General features: G+C 35.9%; 1 protein-coding gene across 2 annotated transcripts in view; it reads right to left on the reverse strand.

The window, feature by feature from the left end:
- The window catches only part of PNPLA8 (patatin like domain 8, phospholipase A2), a 34,915-nt gene that overhangs the window by 14,578 nt on the left and 4,517 nt on the right, over positions 1–15,820 (reverse strand). For both annotated transcript variants that reach the window (XM_074539892.1, XM_074539893.1), the window contains exons 4-8: positions 15,527–15,678; positions 14,698–14,792; positions 11,329–11,500; positions 6,557–6,614; positions 4,199–4,393 (exon numbers count right to left, since the gene is read on the reverse strand). In XM_074539892.1, coding sequence (XP_074395993.1) covers positions 4,199–4,393; positions 6,557–6,614; positions 11,329–11,500; positions 14,698–14,792; positions 15,527–15,678 — 672 coding nt within the window. The remainder of the gene's footprint in view (positions 1–4,198; positions 4,394–6,556; positions 6,615–11,328; positions 11,501–14,697; positions 14,793–15,526; positions 15,679–15,820) is intronic.

The following is a 15,820-nucleotide window of genomic DNA, read 5'->3' on the forward strand; positions in this document are numbered from 1 at the left end:
CAGGACTGAAGTTAAGAGCCTTCAGTACTTCAAAAATACATTTTAAAATAAAGGAATTAACATGTGGCAATACAGCTTCTACAATGTAACATCATGATTTGGTCTCTCTTAACTTACAGGGTTCCTGGAGATGTTACAGGGATTAAATCCCTTTGAATGTTAATGTGTTCCTCTTTTGAACCACAAAGAATATTAATCCTACTCCCCTCATCTACCAACAGCTGCAATGTTTTTTCTTACTTGACAGAGCAGAACCAGATAGCATGGCATGATTGACCCAAATGTAAATATTGCTGTTTGCAATAACTGATGGCTTTTTGCAGAAATTTAACAAACCAAGTCAACAGCTAACCTGCAGCATAAATAAGTGTTCAGGCACCCAGAAACCTCTTTCTAAAGAATGACATCAGAAAAACTGTAAAACTGATTTATTACCTTATTAACAAAATAACATGCTTTACACTGAGAGTGCCCAGTACAGGAAATCAAAGTGAAATGTTTCAGTGAAAGGGCATGTATATGCACACAAATACACACTCACATGTAACTCTACAATTATGGAAAAGCAAGTCAAAGCCAACAGTTCAGTTCAGCCATGACTCCATCATAGACATCTGGAGTCATATCTAAGAACTTTAAGAATTCATCTCAACCCTATACATAACTCTCATTCAGCCACTTCATCCAGTTTGTGAAAGGACTCTGATTCTAATAAAAGCTAGATAACATAAGACATGAATATGCAGGATGACTATTAAAAAATCCACTAAATTTCCATTATCAAAATAAGTATTTTCACACATTTGAAGAGTCTTCAGCCAGATGAACTGCTAGAGTGTTTCTCATTCTCATTTAAATGCACAACTGAAAGCTAACATGGAACACGGTCTCTATATAATGCTTAAAGAGTCACAAACTTGAAAGCTAGGAAACAAATATTGTACTTAGTATTCTGAATTTTCACATACATTTTGGATAACTCTGTTCTTGGAATTGTTTAGAAACATCAACACTTCAGAGGAAGGCTATATATAAACTGGTAAGAAACTAGCACAGTTAACGTTCAGAAAACAGATTATGATGATTAATGGAAGTTCCCAGTCAATGAAAAAATTCTTAAAACACCATCTTTCTGACACTATACTGCAATTTTGAAGCCTTTGGCATAAAGTATTATTTACACTTAATGCACACTGTGCTGATGCCCTTTTCAAAAATCACAGTACTATCAAAAACATCTAACAATGTTATGCTTCATTTATTTATGTAGTTCAAAAGCAGTTCAATCTGTTAGGCAGTGTACATACAGAAAAGAGCAAGAATTTCCATATACACTACATACTTACTTACTACTGGCCAAGGAACTTAAAATTACACTTGCAGTGCATTTTCAGAATAAAGAAGCTAAACAAGAATCTACTATTCCCATATTTATGATATGAACTATAAGAACAAAGAGTTACCAATATTAACATATTGGTAAGAAAGCTATTTTAAGAAGGAATATGACTGCATTTGGGATTCTATTTATTTCAAAATATATTTATTTATAATATATTTATATTTATTTATGTATTTCTTTCAATTCATGTTGACTATTTCAGCAGAAGTAATACTTTTGAATATCTTGCTTTTTCCTATGAGCTACCATTAATTTCCAGGAAAATAAAAGTAGCAGTCTGCTACATGCACAGAGGCTCTTACCCCAGGGTAAAAACAAGGCAATTCAAGGTTGTTTCAGAGTGTGCAATGGATTTATAATCTCTGCTAGAAAGCTGCATGAAGACAGTTATGGAGCATTTGCCATGTAGCAACTTGGTACATGGTACTTGGACATCCAAGTACCCCCCATACAAATCAGATAATTATGGAAAAAGAGATGTGGCAAGAAAAGTGGTATGAAAAATGTTATGTGGGGAAAGAAAGCATGGCAGACACGAAAGGTGGTTTCTATAAGAACTCAAATATATTGAAACATTCCTGGCTGGGGAGAAAAGATTTTTCAGATTATATGAAAAAGTTTGAATCCAAAAATTTAGCAACTTGTTCTACTACAATAAAGGGCTTAAGTACTGAGAACATATTTAGTTCTTTACGGCTGAGAAAGGTGAATTACATCCTAAGCAGTAGCTTTCAATAATTACATCAAACAGAGAAGAATGGTGAACTTGGGAAACAGGGTTTGTAAGGACAGATGGAAGGGCTTTGTCCAAAGACTCTTGAGTAAGGAAAAAAATAAGTAGACTTCATTCCAGTTCTGCGCGTCTGAAAATACTGAATCTGATCTCTATTGACACCAATTATACACTTCCTAGTCCAGCAAACTGGACGTAAAAGTGAAATAGATGAAATAAGTACGAGCCTTACTGCATTTCACACAAGTCTGGCAATTCAGAAACTATGTTAAGATGAAGAACTGTGTAAAGCACTGTGTAGAAGTTGTAAAATCATGTTGTTTATTTAACTATCCTTCATGTAAAAGCACAGATCAATTTCCAAGTACTTTCAATTCAAGGAAAGAAAGGGGGGAAAGGTGAAAAGAGAAAGAAAACTTCTTTACATAGGTTAACACTGACCCATCCAATCAGTTATGGAGCAGCTTGGAACAGCTCCCAAGGCTAAGGCAGCTCCCTTCCCAGTTTTGCTTGTCCAGATGGAAGATGAACACACTTCAGGATTTCAAGCAGAGCTTTGGCTTGGAATCTGATGTGTTATTCCACTTTTAGTTCTAAAAACCTGTCAAAACTTATTTGCTTATTTCAGATAGTAGTTGATTAAAATGTTTTGAGGCTAACAAGATGCACTGTACCAGGAAGGTTGTGGGGGGCAGTCAAGGGAGGGAGGGAGGAAGAGTGTCCTAAACTAAAAAGGGAAACAATAAAATGCAAGAAACTTCAGAGTCTCCCTTCCTGAGCCTGAAGCTGAGCCCTCCCCCTTCACCCCTTAATTTCTATGCAGCTTTTAGATAGCTGAATTATTTCATCACCTTATAAATGTTGAATCAAAATATGGAAATACGCTGTCTTTATTCAGATAAAATTCTACCTGTTTGTTCACTTGTACACATGGTGTTTTTTTACCGCCTCTTAATCTAATGAATTTTTTTCTATTTCATCTTACACTCATTTATCTGTTAGCCTTTAAATTTCAGGACTACTCAAGAACATTACAATGCTAAGGATATTACACAGTGTTCTAATGGACATCATCAGAAATTCTGTATGTGATCCAGGTACATCTTATTACTCAAAACATGCTACTTGTTTTCCAGCATTTGAGACTACTGCCATCATATGAATTAATACAACAGAAATGCAACAGATGCTTCCATTAAACTTAAGTGTCAATCCTGTGCTCTCTTTGTTGAAGGTCTCTGGTTCAGTCACCCTTTGTAGTCTTTTCTGCCACAGATCTGCATCGGGTATTTATTAAAATAAATACTAATAGTTTTTAATTAGTATGCATTGCAAGATGTATTCTTTGAAAACCTGAAGAACTGCAGAATAATACAGGGGCACTGGAGGACTAAAACCCCATGGTTAAAAAACTACTAAAGAAATTCATTTGCTTTGTTCTTTACTTATCAGGGTCACCAAGAGAGGCTGTAATATAATAAAACAGCATGCAGTGATGATAGGAGACACTGCTTTATCCTCAAGGGAATTTCTTTTGCAGTTGTCCTCTCGGTTTAATCTTACTTCTGTGGCATCTCTTACTCTTCTTACTAGCTCAGAACTAGGGTAAAGCTGAATAAGCTACCAATGGAAAGAATTAAAAAGTAGACCATAAACTGAATTTGTGCACTAATAAAAAGAATGCTCAAGTGTATAATCAGTTTTTTTCACATTTTACAATACTGTTAGATTTTTAAGTTACACCACCTATTTAGTGAAATAATGCTCAGCAAAATACCATTTGCAAGCAGGAAGTCAGAGGCAATTTACAACTCATATACGGTTTCCTCCCAGACAAAGAAAGCAATAGCAGAACAGCTTATATTGAGTAGACTAAGATTTTTAAGCCTTTCTAGTTCTGAAAGGGCTATAGAAGCTAAAAATATCTTTTCTTACTCCATCTGTCCTAGATTTCTTTTGTACTACCAACTCATATGCTTAGTTTTGATTCAGAGATTCAGACCATGTTTTTTCTCAGGTGTAAAATTGGAAAATATTTACTCAAGGAGAAGATTTCAACTTACCTGATGAAGATCACTGCCCAAAACATATTCCTGGAAGTAACCTGGTGCAGCAGATGATGCTCTAATTGCTTGCCACAGCTTATACTGACAGCCTCCCATATAATGGGACTTAATGCCAGGAAAATGGTTGTAGTTTCTAAACACAAATGCTTTCAGTGGTGTTCCTCTGTTTACAATGGTGCTTACTGCAGCTACCTAGCAAATGAGGAGGAAAAAAATTAGTTATATATGATGATAATAACCATAATATGAGAATGAAAGCTTCCCACCATATGAAATTCAATGTATACATTAATGCACTTTTGGAATCTTACTCGGTTCATTATTTATTTACATTTTTTAATGTCTAGCCAAATTTTAAAAGGGAAAGTAAAACACAAACAAGAGACCCAAATCCCTAAATAAAATGCTATTTTAAACCTTCAATTAATTGTTTCCACTGGTTATTCTGTTTCTACGAATATCTACAATATTTAAACAAAATGCAGGTGTCAACTATGTGATTTTTAAATACTTTTCCATTTGAAATAGTATTTCATTCTCAGAAGTCTGTAACCAGCAATACAACACTGCCATTAAATACGAATGTCAGAACTGTCAATCCATTTCTTTCTCCAAGAAAATGATTACTTTATATTGCAACCAGAGTTAAAAAATTGTAGTAAGAATCTCTCCTGCACAAGAATCAAAGTCTTTCAAGGATTTTTTGTAAGGATACTAAAATGTCAGTAACAAAAATCACATATGTTCATCTAAGTGAAAAGCCAAAATGGTATTTCCATTGAAAAAAACCCAACTATGACAACAAAAAGAATGTATCTTACAGATCTAATCACAAGGAGAAAGTACATGTCGTGATGGATGAGTGTTAGAATGTGCAAGACCTTTAGAGGTGATGCAGCCAGCCTGGCTGGCACTGCCAGAACAACACTGCAGCAGCCAAGTGGGTGCTCAATTCTATCTTGTTTACTCTTTTACAGAGTAGGGAGTTTTCATGAAACGTTACTCAACAGCACAGCTGATGCTGTGATATCATTGTATGCATCTTCACTCTTCATCTACTTAATTTAAATAATTTTATTCAATGTAAATTCATCCTCATAGAAAACAAAAGTGTAACTTCTACATTACAATGCAAAAGCAAAACTGCCTGATTCACCCTCCATCATTTGATGGAGGAAGGTTCCTGTTTTTCTCAAAAGGAGGGTTTAGTTCTAAGCACTACCAGAAGCAGTAAGAAAAAAACTTCAGAAAATATAATAGAAAACTTATTAAAAGGATGCTTTCATTTTTGACAGTACCCATATACACTCCATGATGCAGTCTATGTTGCAAAGTGCTCAGCACCTTCTGGAAAAACCCATCTTGTAATGAATTTAGCAGCAGCAGAGCACAGAACTTTGTGTTTTATTTTGATTTTGCTGTGCCTTGTAAAGAGTGCCACCACTGACAGCACTCTAAAGAGATTAGTGGGAACAGCTAGTTTCAGCTCTATTTATATTCACATTTTATTACTGAAGAACATGGAAGGAAGCCAAAGATCCCAGTTCAAAGATAACTTTCAAGTCAACACAGGATAGCTGCTCTCTCAGAAAGCAACATACCACACCAGCCTTTTCATGTCCTTGTTTTAGACACGGACTAGGAACGCAGTCAGTAAGGCACACGTTTCTATGTTTAGAAAAATGGGAATATCTTCCATTTAACAGTAAAGCATTGAATATAGTGCTATGACACCAAAACACCTGTTAATTACAGATTGTTCTGAAATATATCCTATTATATTTCGCTTCTTTCTTCACACCCTATCCTTCACCAAAAATAAAATACCCTTGCTTTCTCATCTTTCACTCTCATGCTGCTGTATGTAACACCCCTCCTATGACTTAGTGCCTTTTCCATCAGACAGGAAGAGATCTTGGGGCCCAAGAATGTGAATGGAGAAAACCAGGTACTCCAAACAAAGTGAGAAGAAACCCTGCCCTCTTCCAATACAGTAACACAGATCACAGCTGACAGGACGGAATTTCCTGATGCTAGAATTTTTACATGATAAAAATGAACTTGGCACAACACCAAAATGTTGACCTAGTATTTCCAAGCTTACAAGTTTTTTTTAAATCTCTGCAATATATTCCAACTACAAGTAATAAAAATATCAGAAATTGCTGCCAAAATTTAAGAACCTAATTAATTTTTATCCTTTAAAAGGATGGGTTATCCCATATAGAAGCCTAAAGAGCACTTCAACACTCATGCTGTCTATCCAATGTTCTTCTAGGTGTAGAATTTATTCAGAATTCTTAAGAGTACTTGTGAAATATACAATTAGTATTTACCTTAGAAAATTGTACTTACCTTTGGACATTTGGACTTTCTTGCAGTTTCAATCATAAGATTTGAGCCCATTTTTTCTCTAAAAAAAGTGTAAAAAATTGAAAATGCTCCATCAATTTAGCATGAACAAGACAAACAATTTATCACCTTTATTTCTGAGACCTTTGCATTTAAAAGAACCAATGTTTGTATTTCAATTTAACAATCCCATTTATACAAGTGACTTCAATGGACTGACACTTCAAACCTTCTAGCCTGCTGGAAGTAAGTCTGAAGAGTGACTGAAGAGGTCTTGATTCAAATTACTCAGTTCACATACCTAACCATAAATCATTACGATTACTCAACTACATAGTTAGACAAAATACTTTACCACATTTACAAATCAAAAAGTCAACATCCTTATTAAGTGGTTCTACAGTAATGAAAAATTACTCTTCTGTAGTTACAGAAACAAAAGCTACAGAGAGAAAGATGCAATTCCATAAGATTTAGAGGAAAGTTAAAACATCTACATATAGTCTTCCATAACAGTAATCCAATATGCATTTACCATTCCTTTCTGAGGTAATATTTGTTCACATGAATACATTTTCATAAATCATGCTAATGGTCAGCACTGTAATTTCTCATCATATCAGGGTCAGTATTCCCATTGTTAACTAGAAGATAGTCCTTCTGCACAGTAGAGGAGACTGGAGCAAATTTGCATACTAGTCAGTGATCTCACCTCACCATCTACTTCAACTTTGATTTGCTTGCAATAAAGGTATAAAGGTATAATAGGGAGTGGGTGGTCAGCAGTAATTATTCCAAACAGGCTTTCCTTTAAATCAGCAAGCTTTCTTCCTCCCAGACACTGGTGGTGCATCTGTCTTACTTTGCAATTATGGTTTTCTATACTGCCACACTTTTAAAGTGAAGATATTCCATGTGTTGTTATTATAAGATCATTCATCTACAGCTTGCACCCATGACAGGAGGGAGTAGCACTTCCACTGTTAAAAACAACATCTCTATCTATCTACTCAGGTCAGAAGACAAAAGAAGCTTTAAAGGCTGCCATAGCAGCAGTCCTCCACGCAGACAGTAGACTGTATGTGCAATTAGGACAATTTACTCTTCTAGTGGCTATTTGTGCTTGAAGGATGGCTGCATACGTGTCCTTGACAGGGAGGTAGGAAGGCAGACAGGTTCCAGTCCTATGATGGAAAACTCCTGCTGACACAATTCTTGTACCTGTAGCAGTTTTGTTTTCGCTTTGATTCTAGTCTCAGAATCACCAGCCAGAAGGGGAGGAGTGACATCTGCACTCATTAACTGATTACAGAAGGAGATGAAGGCACACGGAACCATGAAGTAGGAATAAAAGAAATGGGACTGACAGAGGTAAGATATCAAAGCCATCTACTGATTTGCATCACTTTCATCTATTTCTGCAATGTCTGTATTAGGTATTTTTCCCAAACCCTGAATGCAGAGATTAAAAAAATGCACAAGCAATATCCTCTGCTTAATTATGGGAACCATCAAACTGAGAAACTATCACATCCTGTTTTCTATGAAGGCCAGAAAGTGATACTCCAGAGTAGGTACAAGAAATCCTTTCAACTACTGTGCAACTTCAGACATTGCAGTCTAAGGAGAAAAGTTTACTATCACCTCCACATATACTTTAGTTCTGTTGCTACCATTAATACTGTAATTGCATATTAAATAAATGTATTCGTCTCACTGTTTAATATTCTTTTATGAAGTCACAGCAGAAGTAATTCCACAGTTTATTCACATACTGTGTTAAAAAAGAAAGTGAATAGTCCCCTGTTATTCAGGGGGACTACTGAATAGTCCCCCTATTTCATTCAAAGAAAACAAGAAACTGGTAATTCTCAAGATGCCTTACTATCTCAAATTACCACTTTAACTCATTTGCTTTTGTTAATGATAGACACTTAATATGTGCTGTCTTTAGGACACTGGTTACTTTTTCCCCAATCTTGCACCAGAATCTCTAAAATGGGGAAAGTAGGACTGTAAATAATATTTTAAATGCAACTGTACTGTAAATTAATATAATGGCACGATAGTATTTTATGTATTTTCAATCTCAACTGTCACACACTGAATCATCTTGTCTGACCACAAGCATACAGATGTTTCATTAAACTGCCCGTGACAACCCAAATCACTTTTGATATTAAAGTTACTTTAAATCCTGTAAGCATTTTACATTTTTCCACTCATCAGTTATTATGCCATCCTGTTTTTCCATTTATCTACTTTGTGTCTGTGACCTATGTCCTCTAGACATGACCTACTTAAAACAACGAGTCTCTTTCACAAACATTGCTCTTTCATTGCTTCAAGTCACTAATATTGCAACACTCATTTCAATATTGTTATGAAGAACATATTGTCAACCATATGCTGGAAGAAACATTCTAATGCGCTACAGCAGTGATGCAAACATTTTGGACAAAGAGCACTCAGTGCAAAAGGCAAAATTGTAACTTTCACCCTCTTCTAACAGCAACAGTAGTACCAGAAAACTATGACATCTTTACCAAATCTACAGAAGAGACTTTCATACCATGTGCTGGTATGGAATGTGTTACCCATCTAGTGACTAGAGAGCAGTGCCAATTTATATTTCACTCTGCAAAACAAATACTGAAGTGGTATTACTTGTATTCCCAAACACATGCATTATCCATTTTCCTACCAAAGGAGAACACGTAATTTTTATTCTACATTTCATACAGTGACTGCTTCTCAAGACTATAAATTACAAACATGAGATTTTAGCTAGCTTGTGAAAACTCCTAGCTGCTCACCAAATTTCTCCAGTAGTTTCTTAAGACAGCATGCAAGAAGAAAATTTTATATGTCAACAACAGTCAAAAGAAAAGAGAAAATTTGGAACTAAAAGCCAGGTTCTTACAAATGCATTCAATATAGCATTATATATACTGATATGTTGTAAGTAAAATCTTCTGCATAATGTAAATCATTAAAACCAGTCCTCAAATTGCTGCTCAAGAAATACATAAGAGTTAAAACAGACATACATAGAACATATGAAACCAATTTCCTAAAGTACTCTGAATGAAATGTCAGTTAGCCAAAATTAGCTCTCATTTTCTGAAATGCAAGTTATAATATACCCCATGAATGCATAGAACATTAGACCAATGAAACATCAACTTAATTATTTTCAGCAAGAATACCTTCTGACAGACAAGAACACCACTGATATTGTGGTAGGACTAAACACACATTACATGTCTGTACACTGTCAATGGATTGTCTCTATTTTAAGCAAGGCTGACAAGCTACCATTTAAACTACAAAAACACACACAGCACAAGTAAAGCTTTTAAATTCAAAACAAAGCATACAGCAGTTTCCCCATGCTGTAACAATGTTAGACCTGACCTTCAATATTGCTGTAAAGAGATACTATATAACCCTACAAATCCCTTCTCAGCTCCAGGCCCCCACACCACAGGGAAGCCTCTAGGAATCCCTTCAACAAAATGATGCTGTGCAGGTATAGCATCTCAGCATTGCGGGTGACCAAGAAGTCATTTTTGACCAGCAAATTTATTTTTTAATTTACTCCATGAATAATATATTAATTGCCTGCTTTTGTCTATTGCACAGGAGTAGAGTTCTTTACCTCCCTCATGTGCTACATGTAGCTGCAGAAAAACAATAGTATTTTAATTAAAGCCATGTAAAATACTTTCACATTAGGTTATTGTGACTTTCACAAGACTTCATTTAATCGGGTGGGCAATGAAATGAGGGAACACAGAGAAAAATCCAATTTCTAAAAAAAACACCTTTAGATACCGGACAAGAAAAGCAAATGATATTAGTTTGATAAATGTATTTATTTCTACAAATACGCAAGAGCACAGAGAAGAAGTGCTTAGAAGCTTGTTTCTCCACTTCATCAAAGAAGTAAGAAGCTTAAAATTCAGACAGTACTGGTAGTCCCACTATTATGTCATAAAAACTCTTTTAATCCCATAAAACACAGTAATTGCATTCCCAAAGGAACTTGTTATTACTTATCAGGAGGAACCTTTTACCATTTTACATTGTCTCTCAGAAAAGACTGTTCAGTTCTTTCAGTGGCAGGGTCAACTTATGCTGGTTGGGAAGCTATGAAATTAGCTTGCTAAAAATGATAAACAATTGAACTATCAATACAAACACAGATTAATAAAACTAAGAAATAAAACCTGTAATATAATAATTCTTTCTAGTGGCTTTTCCTGAATAGCCATCAATGCAAGTGAATACACTTCACAGGCAACTCTGACACCGCAGATAATTTTTCATTGCAACCCTTACAGCTCATTTCCCTTTCAAAGAAAGGGGCAATGGACAAAGGCCTCCAACATAGCAGCAAACATTAAAAATCTCTACTACAGCATATTATTTCATTTCTCACCAATCTCCTTTACTAAAAAGGGCACAGCAGGTGGTTAGTAAAATTTGTAGTAAATCTGTAATGAGTCAGATCTAGCAGAGCTGGCAAGCATACAGGAATATAATCAGAAATCAGTGCAGTAAAGCTTACTTTATTCCCCAGAAACATAAATCATTACATTAAAAGCTTCCAGCATCTTGGTAAATATGAAAACAGCTATTTCAAAAGAACGAGTGTATATGTTAATCCCTTCTAGTTGTTCTAAGAATCTGCACACCAGTGAAGCAATAACAAAATCAAATGCACTCAGTCATTGCACTAATTATTTTTTATCTGATTATCTTTTACTTACTTGAGCATTTTTTCCCATATATCACTGTCATAAAAGGCGTGGTTCCAGCCCATTTTGACTGTTCCAACAATGACATTCTGCTTAAAAACATCTGATCCTAACTTATGGTACAGCTCTTCACAATCATCCAGGGGAATATGGAACAACCCCAACATGAAAGCTAATATAGCTCCTGAAAAAAAAAAAATTTTGCAATATTACAAAAACATATCCTGGAGTAAGATTACAAAGATGGATTACCAGTTAATGCAGTTCATAGGTTAATAGAATATCTGTCTTGAAACAGCAAGACCAACTGACATTTATTTCACTAAATTCCTGCTCAGAGATCACAAACCATGTTTTAAAAGAACATACACAATACCGAAAAAGTCAATTTTGAAAAACAGAAATATGAGAAGTTAAAACATTGTATTATTTCATTTTGCAGATTACAACAAGCATATGGCAGAAAGCTAATGAAATCTACTACTTTACTTGGAAAGAGAAATGAGTAAGAGAAATCTTTGCTGTGGTACTAAAAATTTATTTGGAGCATTATTTGCTACCATGCAAACTCTTAAGTCAGCAGAAAAATATTCTAAGAAAATTCTGCAAAAATAAAGGAGATTCCAGTAGTTTGGATTACATTTGGTTCCAACCATTTATAATTAGTTTCATACATGCTGCCATCTAGTGTGTCCCTAACAAAAATTATGACCTACCCTTGCAAGAACAAAATAACAGCACTCAAAAAGCATTGCTGCTAAACACCCTTAAAAGAACTGTGGAAAAATACAACTAATGCATTATTACAATTCTCAAATATATTAAATTAAAAGGGACACACAAAACTTTAAATCTAGTTGTGCCATACTGTGAGAACATGTAATTAAGAATCTGAAAAAATCATGAGTCCTAATTATTTCTATCTGGAAATAAATGCCATAGGCTTGAATAAAATTAATTTTAAAAGGTGCCAATTTTTGAAAGAGTAAAAATACAATGCATGTGCAGAAAAAAACTACATGCAGGAAGTAACAGAAGGCTTTAAAAGAAACATGACTTCCAAGCCCTCTTTCACTCTCTCTCACAGTGCCCACCAACTGTGAGAGCTGAGCTTTAGTAGATTGATGGTCTCAGTTTCTTAAAAGGCAGCTCACATCCTTAAGGCAACCTGAGCCTACTTGACACAAAGTTTCATCACACTTGACACAAAGTTTCACCAAGAGAAACAATCTCAATTGCCAAATCACCAGTTGCCTGTATTCAACGCAGACTTAACACCTAACAGCAGAGAAACACCATTTTCCTGAGTCATGCAAATGCTCTGCCACATTCTCTTCTAAACTCTCCAGCACCAGTTCTGCAATAATATACATTTGCTGTTTTGGTGAGCAGATTCAAAGTATGCAGATCATTGCAATGATCTTTCTCTGTGACTGCCTGCATTTATACCCTCTGACCCTCCAGTGAAGAGAAGCATGGGGAAGATAACTACAAAGACAGTGATGCTGAATTCACAGCAAGGGCATTTCCAAACTTCAAAGGCAAAACAGCTGAACAATAGCAAGAAATACAAAAACTGCAGCAGAAAAGAGAAGTGCAGTGCACAAGAAGCATCCTTCCTACCATTTAATCCATCACTCTTGTAAAGCACAATTCATTCAACTGCAAGACCATTGGCATATGTACTGTCAATACAAACAGAACTGCCAGCAGTGCTGACAGACATGCACAGCCTCACCCAGACATGTCTTTCCATTTATTATTGCAAACTGGACAACTGCAGACAAAAGCTTAATTGCGTAAACAGAATATGCTAAGTACATACTAGCAGTCATTCAGAAATTCCAAAATTTGAGGAAGAATTAAAAACCAAGTTAGTTCTAGTGACAGTAATGGGAGTAAATTAAGAACACAAGGCCTTTCTATCCAAGGTAAAACACCTTTATTCATTGAAGACAACACTGGAGAAGTGCTTTGTAGGGAAACCGTCTTCCAAAGAAACCACTTACTGCTACACTAACTAATGAAGGATTTCGAAGAGTATTAAAAATGTAAAGCAGGGAACTATATTGTGGCTACAAACAGATTCTGTCTAGGAGACCTAAACACTCTCCTCTGCTATTTTCAGTCTATTAAGCAAATCTCTTGAAACATACTTCATCTACTCAGGGTGATCTATGTTTAATATAGTTTCTGATCAAATATAAGTGTGACAAAAAAAATTGAAGAATGTGGGTTTCTAAAGGAAACTGAGCTAGTAAACTACAGCATACCTTCTATGTTAGAAAACATAATTGTGCTGCTACTGGTTAACAATTTCTGAAGGAGATTACTGTCTTTAAAGGAGAAACTTATGCTTTGGAGTCTCCTGCTTTCTAGGGAGGAGTAACTTATCACTGAGTCACAAGTGTAAATAAGTCTGGGTGGGGCCTGTAGACATCATCTAGTCCAACCTCCTGTTCCAACAGGTATAATTAGAATAGGTCACTCAGGACTTGCTCAGCCATCTCCATGGACAGAGATTGCAAAGTCTGAACAGGCAACTCTTTCCAGCATCTGACCATCCCTGCAAGAAAAACATCATCCCGTATCTAATTATAACTTCCCATACTCCAACTTGTCTGTTGGCTTTTCCCCTACCCCTGTACACCTTAAAAATTATTCTAGATCCATCTTCTCTTTATTTTCCCATTAGCTGAACCAGGATAAAGGCCACCCTTAGCCTTCTCAAGGCAAATTAAACCTGGTTATTGCACTCTCTCCTTTACATGTCATGAGCTCCAGCCCCCTGGCTCTCTGCCAGATGCACCCAGTAGAAAAACACACCCAAAAGATTAAGGGTTTCTAGAGGAGCCCATAACAAGACCTTTGTGGCCAAACAGAGATACTTTAATTGTTGGGTACGTTCTCAACCATGCAAGTCAATGTGGTCAGCTTTCTTGGCTCTAGAGTACAGTGATGATTCACAACCAACCTGTTCCAAACAAGACCAGGTCCCTTCCTGCAAAGCTGGTTTCTAGGCTGTCAGCCCACCTGACAGCCTTTGGCTTTACTGAACCTGCCAAGGCATTTCTCCAGGCTGTACAGACCCATATGAAGGGAGGACACCACAGCATCGACCACTTCCTCTAATTTAGATCATTCAAGATCTTGCTACAGGCACATTCTGTCCTTCTGGCAGATAATTAATAAAGATGAAACACTGCTGTTAACTTAATAAAGGAAACATGACTGACTCAGCACCAGTTCTGGAGGACTATTACCTTAGCAGTCTGTAAAGCTCCATAAATACCTAAGGTAACTGTTTCTATGTGCAAATTGAAGATTTCACATAAATTGAAAAAATAACAAATCAGTTTAAACTTGTGTCTTAATAATTACCTGTGCTTACGCCACAGATGTAGTCAAAAAGTTGATGAACCGGCTTTCCAGTTAATTCTTCTAGTTTCCGTAGAGTCTGAAGTGCAACTAAACCCCTGAAACACAAAATTCCCCTTCACATACAACGGCAGTCTTATCTTACATAGCTCTAATCATTTTTCAATCACCTTTAGCTTCATTATAACTAATTATAATTGCATAACTGCAACAGTAAGAATCCTGAGTATTTCAGGAAATAAAAGAGTAGCAGAACACAGTTGAAACAGAATGATGAATAATAAATATGAATTACATACTCAGGCGTACCAAAAATAGTATTCAACAGTTACAGCCATATTGTTTTACAGCAAAGGCTTGGGAGGTGATCAACTTCTGCAGATGTAGACTAAGGACAGATTTTAGTTGCATTCCCACTACACAGCACTTAAATTTGGTCTTATCAAGGCTATATAATGCCCCTTGGGGCATAGTATTTTTCAGTATGAGGTTTGCTTGGCCTCAATTCAATGTATCTGAAATAATGGGAGAGATTAGTTAGAGACCATCAGATTTGTGTTTCTTTATCACAAAACAGTATCTGGAGTGCAGCAGTGTGAACTCTGTTGGGATAGAGTGAGATAACTGTGTATGGCAAAATGAGCACCAAAACAAACACCATTCAAGTAGAAATGCATAGAAAAATAATACCCATCCCTTAGATAGTCAAATGTGACAGAAAGGTAACTCATAAATTGCCTCTTTGGCATTTACCTATCAAAGAGAGACTGGAATTTTACTTCTAGTTACAGTATGAAAAAGGTTACAAGTATGTAGTAACCCGAAGTTTTACCTTGTTCCTCCTCCATCAATGGTGAGGATTCGAATTCCCCAGCCTTTCACAGGGTCTGTATAGCCAATCAGAGCTAAAGTTTCTCTAACAGCAGCCTGAAGACTTTCATCATTAATCTGTCTCAGTCGCAACAGGCATGAGATTAATTTTTCCTATTGATAAATACAAGGATATTTCATTCTAACCATATGTTTAAACCAAAAGAATCTATTCTTAAATTTACTAGCACAGCATTAAAGCACAGAAGTAATATACCAGTTAAAATTGGAAGAAAATGTCTTCAAATCTGTATTT

Source organism: Zonotrichia albicollis, chromosome 4, assembly GCF_047830755.1.
Source record: "Zonotrichia albicollis isolate bZonAlb1 chromosome 4, bZonAlb1.hap1, whole genome shotgun sequence".
Taxonomy (NCBI): Eukaryota; Metazoa; Chordata; class Aves; order Passeriformes; family Passerellidae; genus Zonotrichia; species Zonotrichia albicollis.